The 16,646-nt window shown below is 39.3% G+C and overlaps 4 protein-coding genes and 1 long non-coding RNA gene across 6 annotated transcripts; 3 read left to right on the top strand and 2 right to left on the bottom strand.

Moving 5' to 3' along the window:
- pno1 (partner of NOB1 homolog) lies at nt 1-1,890 on the bottom strand. The gene is made up of 7 exons (XM_072437069.1): nt 1,593-1,890; nt 1,009-1,155; nt 838-921; nt 693-753; nt 487-604; nt 334-404; nt 1-249 (listed from the first exon to the last, which is right to left on the bottom strand). The coding sequence occupies exons 1-7, from the start codon at nt 1,788-1,790 to the stop codon at nt 182-184; spliced, it is 747 nt and encodes a 248-aa protein (XP_072293170.1). The 5' UTR covers nt 1,791-1,890; the 3' UTR covers nt 1-181.
- A 277-nt stretch (nt 1,891-2,167) lies between these two features.
- dnaaf10 (dynein axonemal assembly factor 10) lies at nt 2,168-5,368 on the top strand. Its single transcript, XM_072437320.1, has 9 exons — nt 2,168-2,400; nt 2,909-3,009; nt 3,100-3,230; nt 3,557-3,658; nt 3,747-3,862; nt 3,961-4,095; nt 4,357-4,454; nt 4,554-4,854; nt 5,091-5,368. The coding sequence occupies exons 1-8, from the start codon at nt 2,215-2,217 to the stop codon at nt 4,759-4,761; spliced, it is 1,077 nt and encodes a 358-aa protein (XP_072293421.1). The 5' UTR covers nt 2,168-2,214; the 3' UTR covers nt 4,762-4,854; nt 5,091-5,368.
- Nucleotides 5,369-6,135: 767 nt separating this feature from the next.
- Nucleotides 6,136-13,511, bottom strand: LOC140351189 (uncharacterized). 2 transcript variants are annotated; one of them, XM_072436925.1, is made up of 20 exons: nt 13,350-13,511; nt 13,064-13,271; nt 12,784-12,950; nt 12,184-12,314; nt 11,936-12,102; nt 11,180-11,265; nt 10,764-10,844; nt 10,577-10,694; nt 10,009-10,184; nt 9,706-9,927; nt 9,311-9,513; nt 9,109-9,231; nt 8,411-8,548; nt 8,002-8,239; nt 7,724-7,925; nt 7,392-7,659; nt 7,151-7,260; nt 6,936-7,087; nt 6,637-6,859; nt 6,136-6,369 (listed from the first exon to the last, which is right to left on the bottom strand). In XM_072436925.1, the coding sequence occupies exons 1-20, from the start codon at nt 13,506-13,508 to the stop codon at nt 6,230-6,232; spliced, it is 3,312 nt and encodes a 1,103-aa protein (XP_072293026.1). In that variant the 5' UTR covers nt 13,509-13,511; the 3' UTR covers nt 6,136-6,229. The 2 variants fall into 2 exon arrangements, 1 of the variants encoding a protein (XP_072293026.1); XR_011925339.1 differs by lacking the exon at nt 6,136-6,369 and having other exon boundaries at nt 6,641-6,859; nt 6,936-7,085.
- Nucleotides 8,090-8,560, top strand: LOC140351192 (uncharacterized). The gene is made up of 3 exons (XR_011925340.1): nt 8,090-8,148; nt 8,286-8,384; nt 8,470-8,560. It is a non-coding gene; the product is annotated as an uncharacterized lncRNA (long non-coding RNA).
- Nucleotides 13,512-14,779: 1,268 nt separating the features above from the next.
- c1d (C1D nuclear receptor corepressor) lies at nt 14,780-16,291 on the top strand. Its single transcript, XM_072436926.1, has 5 exons — nt 14,780-14,801; nt 14,870-15,010; nt 15,524-15,590; nt 15,689-15,744; nt 15,816-16,291. Exons 2-5 carry the CDS (start codon nt 14,873-14,875, stop codon nt 16,005-16,007), a joined length of 453 nt encoding a protein of 150 aa, XP_072293027.1. The 5' UTR covers nt 14,780-14,801; nt 14,870-14,872; the 3' UTR covers nt 16,008-16,291.
- The last annotated feature ends 355 nt before the right edge of the window (nt 16,292-16,646 follow it).

The following is a 16,646-nucleotide window of genomic DNA, read 5'->3' as shown; positions in this document are numbered from 1 at the left end:
ACATTTATTTACATGCTCACAGTGCGAATGTAAACACAAGTTCATTTGATTTGATGCAGCAGGTCCTACTGCATTAGGCTTAAATGTAGGGTCCTGGAAAGTTCTGCCATTCACCCAAAATGTCATCCAGTATGAAAAATCCACCAATGAGCAGAAGGCACAAAGACCAACAGATCAATGTTTAGAATCGCTCTGCAGTCCTGCTGGCCACCACTCTGATATTGCCATAGACCTTTGAAGGTGGACTTCCTGTAGCGAACACAAGTGTTGAAAGGTCATTTTACATCAGTTTGACATTAATTCTAGCAGAGCAATTGCTCCACAAAAACTTACCTAATATCAAATTACAAATGGCTGTTCGTGCCATTTTGATGTTTTGAAAGGATCCCAATATGTGAACCTTTCTGTGGGTGATAAAAAAAAAATATATATATAGTTCCTTGTAGCTCACTGGACACACATGACCAAAAACATGACTATACTTACGCGTCGGCTAATACTATACGCGTCTTTGTGACATTTTCAATGGTAAATTTTGTTTTTCCACCTTTCCCTGCTATTCTCCCAATTGCTCGAGATAAGTGGTCTCCTTTCAGAGGTTTCACTGTAAAAACAAAGTTGTGAATGGTCTTGCATGTCTACATAAATTATGTATACATATAATAGAGCAATTATATTAATTAGAATATTACCATCTGTGACGTCAAAGCTCTCCAGGAAAAGCTCATCTAATCTGATGAGAGCCAAGGCATCCTGTGGAGAAATTAAAACATTGTTATAATCACCTGCCAATCATAAGCAAGCAACCAAAAATCACAGTCTAAAAGGTAAACTTACTTCAACTTGAAAACCAAAAACAAATGCCTTCACAAAATCTGATGCTTTAGTCAGAGCACTGATGTCCTGTGTCTCTTTGCATGTCTGAAAGAAATAATAATACAGCAAGAAAATCAAATGGCATGCCGCAGAAAAAGTAATCCAACAAAATATACTCCATATGGAACTTACTTTGATTTCAACATTTCTAGTTTTCAGGTTGAATCTGACTTGCAGCTGTAGGTTCTCAACAATAGGGGTAAAAATCTTGAGCCAGTTCTCTTTCAGAGGAGTGTATCTATGAGCAGGAACTGCAATTTTACGCATCTCGTCAGGTCCCTGAACACATCAGCATAAAGATTTTCATTACAAACAAACTGCTGCATAAGGGCTTGTGATGTCTTCCATAGCCTCAGATAGGATGAAGCGTGACTGTGAACAGTAATCACTGTTTGAGCTTATAAAATATGTTACATACATAAGACAAGTCTTCATATTAGTTGTTAGTTTGATTGAATAGTGACTGTGGTAAATACTGATTATAGATGTACACATGTGCTGGCTAAGTCCTAAAGGGATATAATTTAAGTAAATAACTTCAATTGAATTATGTTAACGTCGTTTTAGAAAAATGAGTAGTCCAACCCATCATGCACACTATTAAAGGGAGTCCTTAAAGCGCATGCGCACACCACCAAATGAGGCAAAAACAAAACCAATAATTTACTGAGTAGATTTTTGTTGTTTTAATAAATTAATTACATTAATTTACTTACTCGCAGTTGATCGCCAGAGATTGGTGGAAACTGTGGTCTCTTGCACGCCACGGAGTCAGCTGTGTCCATATCTACTCCATCTTGTTCTAGCTTCCTTTTTTGCGTCTTTTTAGACTTTACTTTGGTGAAAGACTCCGAATCCTGTTTATTTTCCATAGTTGCGGCATTCTCGCCCGTTATATTTTTGTCCGTATCCATTGTTGACTATGATTTGAAGGTTTAAAGTCACAAATTACTCAGATAAACTGTAAAAGCGAGGGCATGAGGATCCTCGTGCAAGTAAAAGGACCTTTACAACCACTTTACTCCTGCCTGTTTCCTGAAAACTGTAAAATGTACATGGATCTATGAAAATGCATTACATAATTCAATGAAAGCCTCGTATAGTCTGATATTTAATTCATTTAATTTGTGTATTTTTGCCGTTTTTTCATGTATGAAATATCCAACCTTTTGACAGGCATATTTTGGACAGCTATTGCTCAGTAGTAGGGCTTTATACGTCATATGTTTGGCTGTGGGGATCTGGTCGTGAATTGCAATAGACTTTTCTGTGGCGAACTGTCAATGGTGGTCTTTTCGTAATTTAGCATATTTGTTTACATTTAGCAACAACTAAAACATGTCATCGCCGCTGGAAAAACCACAGATTATTGCGCATATACAGAAAAGTCTCAACTACACAGTCTTTGACTCCAAATGGATTCCATGCAGCGCAAAGTTTGTCTGTCTAGGTAACTTTGCCAGAGGAACCGGTGTAATTCAGATTTACGAAGTACAACATGGGGAAGCTCAACTCGTGAAGGAGGTAAACCCCGTTATGTTTGTCGATTTTGCAAATTTATTGGGTATCTATATGTCTCTAAATAATGTTGCTTTAGATACATTTCTCAAAAGGGCTGATCAAGTATGGGCTTGTTTCCATAGCAACAAGACACAAAGCATATCCTTTAATCTGTAATGTAAAGGTGCACTGTGTCTCTTTTTGATGGAGGTCCACTACCTGTGCTTGTCGCCATGAGACATTTTATTGGTTTGCATGAATATTCCACTGTATGGCATTAAACGAATCTATTATGCACTTGTTCATTTATTTGTTTTTATTGCTCAAAAATTCGAAATACTCTGTAAGCGGAGTCCCCTCTCCACTGATCTGACCTGTAACTTGGGCTTGAACATTCTAAGCAAAGCAGTACCATCGCCATAGAGACAAACATCTGACAGATCCCCCACAAGAAACGTTGCATAGTGCACCTTTAATGCAATTTCTTTGTATCTTATTTTGTTTTCTCTTTGGTTTTGTGCTATTGCTATAGGTAGAGAAACCTAAGCCTATAAAATGTGGCACATATGGGGCCACGTCACTGCAGCAAAGACACTTGGCAACAGGAGATTTTGAAGGAAATCTTAACATTTGGTAGGCAAATCCTCATATTTTAATTATATTTTATTCTTTGCCATTTACAAAATCTATTTTTAATTTTGTTTCTATGTCTGCTCTCATCAGGAATCTAGAGACCCCTGAAGTGTCAGTTTACTCAGCTAAAGCCCACAAAGAGATAATAAACTGCATTGACGGAGTTGGTGGCTTAGGGGTTGGTGATGGAGCACCGGAGATTGTAACTGGAAGCAGAGATGGTAAAAGACCATTTAGTCCCAAACAGTGTTGTCATGAATCACAATTTTAAAAGTTTTTTTTTTTTTTAATATACAAGGATAACTAAAATTTTACGACAAAATAATTGTACTTTCTTTATGTTACCATGTGGTTTTATAGTTCAGATTAAGTTCAAATTCAATCTAAAACTGGAAAGGTCACATTTTGTCAGTCCTTGTCCTGTATCTAGTTTCAATACTAGTTTGATTATTGATTAGTATCTGATTTCAATAATTTTAACAACCCTTGTCCCAACTTAGTGTGCAGAATACTTTAATAACATTTGGGTTTTTCTTTTGGTTGTCAGGAACGGTTAAAGTATGGGATCCCAGACAAAAAGATTTGCCCGTTGCGAATATGGAGCCTATGGAAGGAGAGACCAAGCGGGACTGCTGGACTGTTGCATTTGGTATGGCATTTTAGTTTTGAGATAAAAGTCCACAAGGAAAAGGAATGTTTTATACACTTTGATGTGTGCTGTTACACTTTATATCTAGGTCATGCCTTTAATGACCAAGACCGCTGTGTTTGTGCTGGTTATGATAATGGAGACATCAAACTTTTTGACCTGAGAAACATGTCCCTTCGATGGGACACCAACATTAAAAATGGGGTAAGCCTTGTGTTAGATTTAGTAAATATATTTTATTTTAGAAAACGTGCTTTGTTGTACTTATTTGACATTTTTACTTCCACCTTACTTCCACTTAGGTCTGCTCTGTAGAATTTGACAGAAAAGACATAAACATGAATAAGTTGGTGGCCACCTCACTGGAGGGAAAATTTCATGTTTTTGACTTGAGGACGCAGCACTCTACAAAAGGCTTTGCCTCTGTTTCTGAAAAGGTAACTGACTTGAGCCAGACAGATCTTTAGCTATGTCTTACAACTAATGTGTGTTAAGATATTACTTTAAGCTTATGTAAAACTGGCAAACTGCTTTTACAGCTGGGAAAGATTTGACCTTTGTTTGCTCAGTTGTTTTTGTGGCTTTGTACAGCTTGTCAAACATGACCTGCATAACAGAGCCCATTCGTTATGATTTGACCAGCCTTAGAGGCCTACGGTCTTGTTGTTTTTAAATAACAAATTCATTCATTTTTATAGGCTCATAAATCAACCATTTGGCAGGTGAGACATTTGCCTCAGAACCGGGACATCTTTATGACAGCTGGAGGAGCAGGAAACTTACATCTTTGGAAATAGTAAGTAATGTTCATTTAATAGATTGTAATTACAATTGTCACAAAGGTTTGATGTTTTTGTTTGCTTTACTTCATCATGCTTTGTCATTTTCTCTACAGTGAGTATCCTGCTCAGAGATGTAAAAAGGACTCTGACGGTGTAGATGTTGGTGTTGCTGGAACAGTCAATCTTTTACAGAACGTCACTCTGTCCACTCAGCCAATCGCCAGCCTCGACTGGAGCCCCGACAAACAGGGTCTGTGTGTGTGCTCTGGCTTTGACCAGTGTGTCCGAGTTCTCATTGTAACTAAACTGAATGTGGTGTAAGAAGAATTGACAACAGCTGAACACACATTGCTTTAGTGTTTTACTCTGGGTCAGACTCAACCCCAACATTTGCAAGGCAAGGCAAGTTTATTTGTTGAGCACATTTCATATACAAGGCAATTCAAAGTGCTTCACACAACAGGAAAAAATGCGTTCAAATCACAAAGAAATTACAGAAATCACAAAACAGTTTAAGAAATAAAAGAGAAGAGAGCAAAGAAAAATCCTAACCCTAACATTGTCAGAGTAGAAGCCCGTCTCACATCTTCAGGAAGACTTCCAGATTTTAGCAGCGTAAAACTTGAACTGGAAATTTGTACACAACACAGACATTACAATAGCAGGAAAAGCAGGGAAACGGGTCATGTTTTAACTTGACTATGGTATTTGTGGAGTCTTGTTTCTTTTATGAAGTGTCTTATGGGACTGGATTTGTTTTGAGTCAAATTCAAACGCACATGTCAGTTACAATTACCATTACAATTTGTTTATTGTAATTTTATTTTATTTTTTAAAATAAACATTTATTGAGATAAAACAATTTTGAGAATTGTATGTACTAAAAGTATTTACAGTGAGGAAAGTAATACATTATGTATAATAATAAGTATTTGAACACCTGCCAATAAGCAAGAATTCTGGCTCTCAAAGACCTGATAGTCAAAAGACACTAGAGACAACATTGTAGACCTCCACAAGGCTGGAAAGGGCTACGGGGCAATCAGGAAGCAGCTTGGTGAAAATGTTGGAGCAATTGTTAGTGAAAATGCTAAAGTTGACAATCAATATCCCTCGGACTGAGGCTCCACGCAAGATCTCATATCAATGATGATAAGAAAGATGAGGAATCAGCCCAGAACTACACGGGAGAAGCTAGTCAATGACCTGAAGAGAGCTGGGACCACAGTTTCAAAGGTAATACACTACGCTGTCATGGTTTGAAAATATGCATTGCGAGATTTTGGGTAACAACCTGCTTCCTCAGTCACAGCATTGAAAATGGATCGTGGCTGGGTATTCCAACATAACAGTGACCCCAAGCACACAGCCAGGAGAACCAAGGAGTGGCTCCATAAAAAGCATATCAACGTTCAGGAGAGGCCTCGCCAGTATCCAGACCCAATCCAAAAGAAAATCTTTGAAGGGAGCTGAAGCTCTGTGTTGCTCAGCAACAGCCCTGAAACTTGAGAGATCTAGAGAAGATCTGTGTGGAGGAGAGGCCAATATGTGCAAACCAGGTCAAGAACTACAGGAAATATTTGACTTCTGGAATTCTAAGTCTTCTGTACCAAACAGCAATAACATACAAATAAGTGATTTTAAAACAATGTGATTTCTGGATTTCTGTGATTTCTCTCATGAAAATTTCAGACTCCACCATCATTTCTAAGTGGGAGAACTTATAAAACTTCTGGGTGTTCAAATACTTACTTTCCTCACTGTATTTTTCCCCTTCAAATGAGAAGTGTCATAACCAGCATTTGAACCTAAAAAAGTCCTGTAGCTCGGGGTCGTCCTCTGGTCTGTTGTGTATCTTTGCATAGACACTTCTCAGCAGTTTGTTCATTAATTTTCCATCCAAAATGTCTATGTACTTCTCGATGCAACCTATGGACATAATCACACATCAGACAAATAGCAGTGCTCCAACTGCTTTGCTAATCAGAAGAAGAAATGCTTAAATGTCACATGCGGTTGAGTGGTCACACATGATCCTTCAATGTGTGTGCAATGTCATGCCCTTTGGCCTGCCAAGCTATAGCACCACTTAAATCTGATACACTGCTATAAAAAGCAAGGCATGCTTTAAGACCTTCTACAAATAAACCTGCTTAGAATCATCTGGTTTGATACATATTACTAAACATTACTTACTTAGTCCCATGACTTTTCCAAATGCCACGAGGCTTGGGCCAAGCTGTGGATGGTCGTACAGCTCAAGCTCCATTAGTAGTCGGACAATCTCTCCTGTAATGAATGCGTCATCAAAGGTTTGTTCAGCCACTGGCTTCAGAGGATACCTGCAGTAAACCTCCACTGCAGCCTGTGGATCTGAGGGCTCCAGCAGCTGCACAAGCTCAATGTAGGCATCATGCACCTGAACCATGAGAGTCAGTTAGCCAATGCACATCTGTCTGAGACATTTGGAGACATCACACACTGTAGCTACCAACCTCTGGTGACATTGAGATGACTTCTTGGAAGAGAGTTTTTGCTTGTTCGTGCTTTTCTGAGCGGCATAAGGCACGAGCTAGGCCCAGGCGTGGGATATGAGACTTGGGATTTACTGGATTGGACTCAAAATCACATTCTTTCACTACTGGCTCTAAAAAGAAGTTTCAAAATGTTATGCAAGCTAATTTAGTGGAGTGCTCTTATCACCTCATACCTGTGACTTTGTCATTGGGTTTGGTTGGGCATTCTTGTTTGGACTTGATAGACGAGTTCTGGCGTTTAGTGTTGTTGTTGGAAGATTTTACAGCTACCACAGGTCTCCCTCTAGAGGGCAAAACATGTATTACAGTAACACAGAGCTGCATTGTTGATCCCTTATAATAACATTGTGTATTACTTTAGAAAAGCTTTAACGCACATATGAGGTCTGGTGACTCGTGGCTAGTGTGACTCACCTGGCAGCAGGGGCTTTGGCTGCAGGAGCAGTTCTCCCTCCCCTGGCAGGGGTCACAGGGGCACGAGCTGTAATGGCAGCTGCCGCTGCGAGCCCTTTTCCAGGCTGTGCTTTGCCTCGTCCACCTCCTCTACCTCCTCCACCTCCTGCTCCTCCTCCTGTGGAAGCTCCTGTGTTAGCCGGCTGCTTCACTGCCTGTGGCTGAGAGGTTTCTGACTTGGACACATTCTGTTGTTCATTCTGTTGTCTGTCCTGCCACCACTTCTGTTCTGACAATGAAAACCACTTTAAGTTTGTAGAAACACACTCAGAGAAAATTATGTAGGTGTTTACTGTTTAGTTCCTCTGGTGGCTCTCCTTTCTGTGGTTTTCCTTCCAGATCCATGCTTGCCTGAAAGCTCAGGCAGGCATCAGCTAACACATCTTGAGACCTAGTTAACTTTGGGTTGCTGTCATACTGAGCCAGCTGGGCCAGGCCGAGTAGACACAGAGCGTAGCTATCCCGAGGTGTGGTGACCACTGATAACTGGCATGCCTGTACACACAATTGGAATGTTTTTTGAAGAATATATTATTGTATTGTAAATGTGTAAAATATATTGGGCACTCACACTCTCCTGCATGTTCAGCAGCTCCTGACAGGAGGTGATGGAGGTTAGATGGATGAGTGCAATTATGGCCTGGCACCTCTTTGCCACAAAGGATTTCATCTCGGCTTTGGCCTTGGCCTTGTAAATGAGCTGCTGCAGAAGAACAAAGTGAGTATCCAGCAGCACCCACTCCAGCTGACTGCTCGCCTCGCCGTGGGTCACACTCTGACTCACGCTCTGGGCAGCGAGAGCAGCAACTCTGAGGAGACAACACAAAACAAATCTATCAATCTAATATCCTTCAGATGGATCGGCTGTGATGTTGAGACTTTCACTTATATTAATGATGACGTTTCAGAGTGAATACTTAATTTCAGCTCTGTATCACAAAACCTTGGGAATAGGTACAGTAGATGTTATTGAAACATACATGTGATAGACCTGCTCAGAGCTTATGGCCTTGTCATCCAATGTGTTTCTCTGTTGAAGTTGACCCAGAGTGAGAAGACCTCGGAGAAACTGTGTGCTGATGCTGGACAGAGGGTCTAAAGGGAACTGTTCTCTCCATCTGTGGAAAGGAAGGGCACTTGAGAAAAATTACAACATAAAAATTACATTCAAAATCAGAACATTATGGAATTCTATTCAATTATGATGCGCATCTGCACATATAATAAACTGTGAAACTGTTTCCTTCATTATAGAGTACGGAATATGCAATAGTGGCTCTGCATTAAGCGAAAGTTTAGTTCCAGGAGTTTGAAAATGGTTAAATGGAGAGGGTTGGTCAAATTATTTCCAAATCTTTAATTCTTTAATTCTTCTCAGTGTTCTAGATGGAAAGCTGCCTTCACTAAATAACATAATCAATCCATTAAATGTGGATTAAATGGAAGGAATGTGTTACAGGTTGATGTTCATTGTTTTACACACATGTATACTTGTTTACAGGACAGCATAATAGTGGTAGTTAAAAACAAAAGATGAAAACAAATCAAAACTTTTTTTGCCACTAGTGGTCAATCACTCATCTAACCACATGTAAAAGAAGTCTCCAGCAGCACATTACAGATGCAGTCATGGCCTCTCATTCTCTAAAAGCATCAGCCACCCCCGCCACACACTCACCTCTCTCTGCAGCACTGACCGATAAAGTGCTCTAGACCTTGTTGTAGGAACAGAGCAGCCTCCTTTTCAGTGTCCTCTGAGGGTTTCTCCTCCTGTTGCAGTAATGCTAGGCCAGTGAAAAATCTGAGACAATCAAGAGCGTAGTAAATATAACATTGATCCACTTGTTGATAAAGTTGTTTTATAATAAGTGGTAATGGACCTGAGTCCAGCATGTAGTGGTCTAAGAGCCAAGCCGGTCTGCAGGTGTTGTAGGGCTTGTCTGTGTTTCCTCTGTTGTAACAGTAACCTCCCGACATGTAGGTTAAACTCCCAACTGTCTGGATTCAGAGACCAGGCATCCAGGTACTTCATCAAGGCCTGGTTCAGATAGTTCCCCTCATCCCGCAGAGTTACACTGTTGTCCTGTCATAACATGACAACAATGAGAAAGTCTTAGCATTCCTTTAAGCTTGTATTTTCATATTTCTCATAGTGCTATGTAATATCCTTTTCATTATATAACAAATAATTCATAGATACATTGTTCATGTTATGTGATGTTATTGCAAAACTACTATCACTAAACTACTTCATATCTGAGATTTGAATAATGACCTTGCCAGTCTTCTTTGACAGCCATAAGTACAGTGTTTGAACATAGTCTGCCTTGCTGGACTGGCCCTGGTCTCTGAGTTGCTGGTATTCCTTATCCAAAGCCTGCAGCTGGTTTTCCACTGTTGGAGCAACTGGGAAACCATGGAGCTTGCAAACTGCTAAGATATCATCCTGTCGCGCTGTTGACTTGGCATCACTTAAGTCATTTTTATCTTTGCCAGCCTGTAAAATGAGATGAATACAAATAAACTCTACACTTTCAGAACAAGTATGTGGCTTCTGTTAACATACACATCTAAATACCTTCTTTTGTTGGCCATACATCTCAGAGGCATAGTAAGTCTTCTCCAGAACCATCCCAAGTAGAAAGTGGAGCCTGGAGTCTTTAGAGCTGTGTCTTATGGCTGATGCATAGTGGATAGCTGCTTGTTCCAGGTTATACAGTGGAGTTGTGTCCTCCTGGTACTGCATCAAGTCGCCTGGAAATGTTTAGTCAAATCAATCAGACAGTAGCAGAGCAGCTAGCGCTTCTTTTCATTTCCAAGCAGCGACCTGGCCTTTACATCTCACAATATTTATTTATTTTAGGAGGAGAACTGGCGCTAGTCCTTGCATGTCTGTCACGGCCTGTTGAGCTTGTGGTTACTTCTCAGCTCACTTCCAGTAACCAGTAACTTTCATTCAATCCTCTAGATCAGTATCCAATGTCTCATCTTCAAACAATTAGCAGGGATAAAGTAGTGAGGAAACACTGACCAGTAACTCGAGCCCGTCACGTGACGTCACATCCAAAGACACACAATCTTTTCAGTCCACCACAAAGGTAGGTTAAAGCTCAAAGACAATGATATTTATAGACTAAACAGCCTACCTGGTTTTTCGAGGTGTTCATTGTAAATCTTCAGGTTATCTTCAGCAAAGGTACAGAGCTTTTCTACATTGCTTTCATTATCAGCTGCCAGGTGGAGTTTCGTCTCCCAGTTACGGACCTGGAGAGTATAAACACATGGAAGAAGTGATAGAAATGTAATTTATGATATAGCTGTATAACTTACTACCTCCACATTGTGCTCTGTTTCAATTGGTAAGCAACTGGTCGCTTCGAAGTGTTCCTTGTACCATTTTGTCTCTGTGACATCCTAAAATATGAAGAACAAATACATGTTGATCAGCCAAATAAACAGTTAAATTCACCTTTGACTGATTTGGGGGCTACTTTTATTTACTAAAACCATTGTGAAATTGTGACTTGTTGTGCACATTTGCCTTCAGTTTCCAGTCTGATTCCTGTGTGTCATGGCAATATATAATATACGGGAAAATGTAAGTTGTTAGTACTTGCATTTCATGTCTAAAATGTAGCTTTGCTTTTACTGGAAACACAATGCAACTTTGTAAATTAAGGATGAGAGAAGTTGATTCCATTGCACTGATTCAGACAATGACAAACGAGCGCTACATCCCTGTCACTGACCTTTGCATCAAGCTCCCCTGTTGGTTTGTGAGGACATTCCAGCAAATGTGGCCCAAAGTCTGATAGTTTGACCTCACTGTCACAATCTTAATGAAAGAGTAGAAGTGTGAATGTTGTTGTATGCAAAAACATGTAACAACATTGAGAATGAATTGAAGCAGCAGTAAAAAAAACTAAATATTTGCCGTTATTTAAGGATGACTAAATCTCCATGAACAATATTATCACAAAATGAATCTCACTGTACAATATTTATTGAGATATTGTGGAAATGCTAACAGAATTGTAGAAATTATTGTTTTTCCAGTCAAATTCCAAAGACCTTGAAAACTTAAAAGTGCATAAAAACAGTTGTTATCGTCACTGAGCCAATACAAAATCACAGTATTACCATTATTGTTACATCCTACTGTTGCCATGTGAGTCTCATTAAGAAAAAAATCACTATACTTTCATTCTGTAGGTTTGGATATCAATCAATGCTTCTTAATTAAAGATATACAACTACGTCTTCTGCTAGAAACATCAGGGGTTAATGTCCAACTACTTTCCCTTGCGGATCAATAAAGTTGATCGATAGTCCAGATTGTGGTAATCAGTACTGCTAAGCGATTTAAGTCAGAATACACGTGTGAAATTGAGCCTGAGTCTACTTTGCTGGAGTTGCACGAAAGGCAGACGCACGCTGATGCTTGGTAAGTGATCTCAAACGCAGGTTAAAGATCCGAAGCAAAACAAAAGGCAGGAGTCACTCACCCCGATAGTTAAATAAACACTTGACCGGTGCAGCAGATATCTTGCGGTCAAGATTCATTTCAATAACCTTCCAAGTCCCTCTTAATGGTCTGTTGTTAAGTGGGTCGACTTTGGATCGTCGGGCCAGCATCTCTATGTACGGCCTCGAGAAAATGTGCTTAGAGTCACTGCAAAGAAAGTACAAAAGTGTTCATTTCAGTGTTATATTATATTATGACCATGCGGAAATGTAACTGTTACACCCTCACCTGTCACTGGTGGAGATAGGCCTATAAAAAGCATTCAGAGAAACTGGACATTCAAACTCAAACTGGTCCTTGGTGTCACAGAAGGTGATGGCGAGTGGGATCAGCTCTCTGGTGACCAACACTGTATACACCTGTAAAACATGTTAGATACCGTCACTTTATTCATCATTTATTTTTAGGTTATTTAGTGGGAAACATACAGTGGTGGAAAATAAAAGTACTGTACTTAAGTAAATTTTAAGGTATCTGTACTCGACTTGTTATGCATATATTTTACTTATTATACAGTGGTTAGTTTTACTTTTACTACATTTGAGAGCAGCTATCTGTACTCTCTACTTCCCTACATTTTTTTTTAAACTAAAGTACTTTTCTTTACTATTTGAGACTGCCAACTTGAACATTGAGCTTTAAAAAAAATAATAATCCAGATCACTACAGACGCTTTATTATGTCTGAAATACTTTACTTAAGTCTATTTTTTCATGGCATGTTATTCATTTTACTTGAGTCATATTTTTGCTTCTATTTGTACTTTAACATTTGTAACAGAGTTGAGTGCTTCCTACCACTGGCAACATAACACCTACAAATACAAACCTGTGAATGGGTGCCATCCGCTGAGCAAACTGAAATCTCCACCGAAGTGTCCCCATAATTGAGAGGAACAGGCTGAGCGCTGTCTCCTCCGTTCACTTTGACTTGAATGTGTTTGTCTGGCACATTGGGAAGCAGTGTCACTGAATTAACATGAAATGGGACCGTGCCTGAAAGATAGATGTATTTCAACCAGATTATTATCACAGGTCATTACTGCATATTGATGTCATTGCCCATTGAATTAAAATACACAAAACAAACACATAAGGCTGCTACTTACTGTTATATTCAAGTTTTTTAGCATTAAATTTAGGATAGAGTGGAAATTGTCCCTCCAAAGCGAGCTCACTCAGTTCTGCAATTTTAGCAGAGAGTTTAGTGATGTCAACATAATACTTCTTGATGGTGCCATCCTCTGCCACCACTTCGATCTCTACTTTGTTTATGCCATTGCTGACTTTAATCACACACGTTTCGTCTCCAGACAGCTGAAATGTAAGATGTACATTAACAACAAATAACCACACTTGTTACACGTGTTGTAAATCTGTTCACACATTACTCACTATTCTGTATGAAGCTCCGCAGTCGCTCGTGACCACGTCCAGATGGACCGTGAGGACGCTGCTCTCCACTGTCACTTGGTAGCTGGTGATGTCCGGTGAGAAGTCTGGCTGCAGTTTCCCCCCGGACACAGAGAGCGTTTCCAAATCACAGTTGTCCATGTTTAAATTCCAAAAGTGTTGGAACAATTATGGCGTTTCGTGCAACAGGCGCGCGCCGCATGCAACTCAAACTAGAGCCGTGTGTGGCGTCTCTGTCTCACGCTGGACCGACACACCAGCGTTACCATGGCAACCTACACACAGCTGCATCCTGACGCCAAAGAAAGAAAGAAAATGTATCTATGTATTTATCTATTTATTTATGTATGTATTTATGTTATCTTATCAAAAGGCATAAATCAGAGCCTTTTCTGGTGTGAGATAAAAGGTATTCACAGCGCACAATTAACGCTTCAATGCTGTAAATACATAATAATTCATGCTGTGTTTCAAGCAGAAAACACTTACTTTGTCACTGTGGATGACTTTTACCACTGTTTTCTGTGGCCTTGACTCGTACCTCCGCGTTTATGTTTCATTGTTGTTGTTGTTGTTGTTGTTGTTGTTGTTGTTGTTTTATGGCGTATTGTCTTCAAAGCACGTGGGGTCAAAGCGGAAAGGAATGTACATTATTTTGGCATATACATATGTCACATGACCGGTCAGTAGTTCAAAAGTTAGATACAAATGGTGGAGCGTAGAGTCCAGTCGAATTGAGAAGGCCAGAACTGATGGTTAAATGATCCATTCCGTGTCATTCAACCAACGTCAAAACTAACAAAGAATAATTACCATTTTGTCTGTATAATTATTGTTACAAGCTCATTTGCGTGACTGTTTTTGTAAAAGAAAACATTTAGAGTTGTTCAGTAATTCATTCAACCCTTGTTCCCCTGTCGACTGTAGCTCGATGTTTGGGTTTTAAAACTTACCAGAATAGAAGCAAACATGTGGACATTAGGAGCAGAACTACTCCTCTGCTGCGCTCTTATTTAGAGATGAACCACGTGTTGCTCGAAGCACATATTGTCATACAAGGTCATGGACAATGTGCGCACATTTCTCCAAACTGGCGCACCCCACACTTTGAGAAGACATAAATGACATGAAATATGTTGTAACGCTAATGTAGTTGTAAGTGGTGTTGTGTTTCATCCAGACGACAGAGGGCAGCACAGCGTCAGGCTCTTCTTTTAAAAAATAATAATCACTTCCGGTTTGTAACAACGTGCTGCGCCGTTGCTGCTGTGAAGGAATAATTCTGTCTTGATAGTTCATTTATAAAAGTATTCTTGGATTTAAAGTACGTTTGGCTGCTTATGCGCCTTGTATGTTGTTCATCACGACACTATTTTGATTATTTGAAACAGTATCGTGTTTTCTAAGCCACTCTTGCCCCGCGTCGCATACCAGGTAGAATTGTTATTTATGTTTACGCTTCTGTAAGATAGTTTCTGATATATGTTTGTGTCGCCTTGTAGAAGATGGCAGCGGACGCCAGAAGTGAAGACTATCCCTATGAGATCGACGAACAGCTAACTGGATTTAATTCATCAGTTTCAAGTGTTAATGGCATGGTGGAGACCCTGATGTCTATGCCCAGGAAGGATCTGCTTCAAAAGGTAAAACCCAGCGCACTATAATAAAGTGATGTTTGTGATGTGAAATTATTTATAGCATTCTTACATATTCATCTACTGTTAATATAGTTTAATGTTAATTGTCGTTGTCAAACTCAAACATCCATGTAATAATAGCAGCTGCTGAACGTACTGTTAAGTCGAGGGAATTGATCAAACTCAACTGTTCACAATTCATCACTTATTGAGAGAACTAATTTAGTAATCGAATAATTAAAAACATGCTGATTGCTGAGAGATGATGTGTTATAACTCAGACAAGAGAGCATGTACATTTAGTGCTTTATTATAATAGTTTTTTATTTTTATATAGATTTTGTCCGTAATTAAACTCCATCAGGATGTCCTCACCCCACCAAATTTGGCAAAATGTATCTTTATGGCTATTTTATGTTTCCAAATAACTAATCTATTATCAAAGTAATCATTAGTTTCAGTCCTATAATGAGCCTTTTTCCGTTAATAGATGTTTGTCAATTTGTATTCCATTTATAGCTGGGTCCTTTGGATCAGGCAAAACTTGATCTGATGTCTGTCTACACTTTGAACTCTTTATTTTGGAGTAAGTTTAAATTCTTATGTTCTATCTTGAAGGGATGTTTTATAATCTATATCAGAAGTCAGAAGGATTGCTGCTGACATTTGTTTGTTTATTGACAGTGTACTTGGTCACTCAAGGCATAAATCCAAGAGATCATGGCATCAAACAGGAACTGGTATGTGTTTTATAACGAAGCTGTTGTATAATAATTGTCCTTTGTGTTGCTAAAACGTGTTTGTTTTCCAGGAGAGAATCAGGACATATATGAACAAAGTGAAAGAGATTACAGATAAAAAGAAAGCAGCTCGTTTGGATAAAGGTGCAGCATCTCGCTTTCTCAGGAATGCATTCTATGATCCAGAGGAAAAGAAAACGGGAAAGAAAGCAGCAGACACGTCATCAGACACACCACAAAGAAAGAGGTCGAAGCAAAGCTGAGGTCCAATACGATGTGCTTTTGGACATGTTCGAAAACCTGTTTGAGCCTCGTTTTGCCCAGTTTCAAGATGCAACTGATGCGCTAATGGATGGACTGACTGAAAGGCCTACAGTTTTCCAAGAAAAGTTCTCTCTATCTGATTTGTTTTTCATTTCTTTTTGTATTTTTGGCAACTTCTACATAAAGATGAGTCTGTTTAACAAAGTGTTGTTTTTACATATTGCTCCAAACCAGATTTGATGTTAAATGTGAATGTAAAACTAAAAGTAACCTCTTAAACTAAGATTTTTTTAGTATTTTTTTTCTTTTAGCTAATGCTTTTAAAGTTAATGTCACTTTTAGCGCAGAATCTCCTACTACTTCCCTTTGGCAATTGCCTTTAGACAGCTCTGATCTTAATCTTAATGCACCACAAGTCCCAACATCCCTCTAATCAAGCTCAGGAAACACTGAGGCATTGAGTTAGTTGGAGCAATGTCTCTTTCGTTCTTTTCATCATCTCTCCTTTTCTTATCCCGGCAGCAACTGCATCCAAAAATTATATTTCTTTAGCCAAACTGCCCCGCTCCAACTTTTTCCGTTGGGTTGTTGTTCCTGTCTGTTCAAAGATGTGTGTCAAACTTAAGCCTGATGAACAA

This window comes from Eucyclogobius newberryi, unplaced genomic scaffold (assembly GCF_026437365.1).
Source record: "Eucyclogobius newberryi isolate DKJ021-1_F unplaced genomic scaffold, fEucNew1.0.hap1 SCAF_8, whole genome shotgun sequence".
Taxonomy (NCBI): Eukaryota; Metazoa; Chordata; class Actinopteri; order Gobiiformes; family Gobiidae; genus Eucyclogobius; species Eucyclogobius newberryi.
Note: the sequence above shows the minus strand (reverse complement) of the source record. Positions and strands in the feature narration are given on the sequence as shown.

Coding starts and splice junctions, on each gene's coding strand:
- pno1 (XM_072437069.1), bottom strand. CDS start 1,790: ATGGATACGGACAAAAATATAACGGGCGAGAATGCCGCAACTATGGAA. Junction 1,156..1,592: donor TCTCTGGCGATCAACTGCGA/GTAAGTAAATTA, acceptor TGATGTGTTCAG/GGACCTGACGAGATGCGTAA. Junction 922..1,008: donor CTAGAAATGTTGAAATCAAA/GTAAGTTCCATA, acceptor TATTTCTTTCAG/ACATGCAAAGAGACACAGGA.
- dnaaf10 (XM_072437320.1), top strand. CDS start 2,215: ATGTCATCGCCGCTGGAAAAACCACAGATTATTGCGCATATACAGAAA. Junction 3,010..3,099: donor GAAGGAAATCTTAACATTTG/GTAGGCAAATCC, acceptor TGCTCTCATCAG/GAATCTAGAGACCCCTGAAG. Junction 3,863..3,960: donor ACACCAACATTAAAAATGGG/GTAAGCCTTGTG, acceptor ACTTCCACTTAG/GTCTGCTCTGTAGAATTTGA.
- LOC140351189 (XM_072436925.1), bottom strand. CDS start 13,508: ATGGACAACTGTGATTTGGAAACGCTCTCTGTGTCCGGGGGGAAACTG. Junction 11,266..11,935: donor GTGTTTATTTAACTATCGGG/GTGAGTGACTCC, acceptor TCTTTCATTAAG/ATTGTGACAGTGAGGTCAAA. Junction 9,232..9,310: donor CCACTACATGCTGGACTCAG/GTCCATTACCAC, acceptor TGATTGTCTCAG/ATTTTTCACTGGCCTAGCAT.
- c1d (XM_072436926.1), top strand. CDS start 14,873: ATGGCAGCGGACGCCAGAAGTGAAGACTATCCCTATGAGATCGACGAA. Junction 15,591..15,688: donor TTTGAACTCTTTATTTTGGA/GTAAGTTTAAAT, acceptor GTTTATTGACAG/TGTACTTGGTCACTCAAGGC. Junction 15,745..15,815: donor ATGGCATCAAACAGGAACTG/GTATGTGTTTTA, acceptor TTTGTTTTCCAG/GAGAGAATCAGGACATATAT.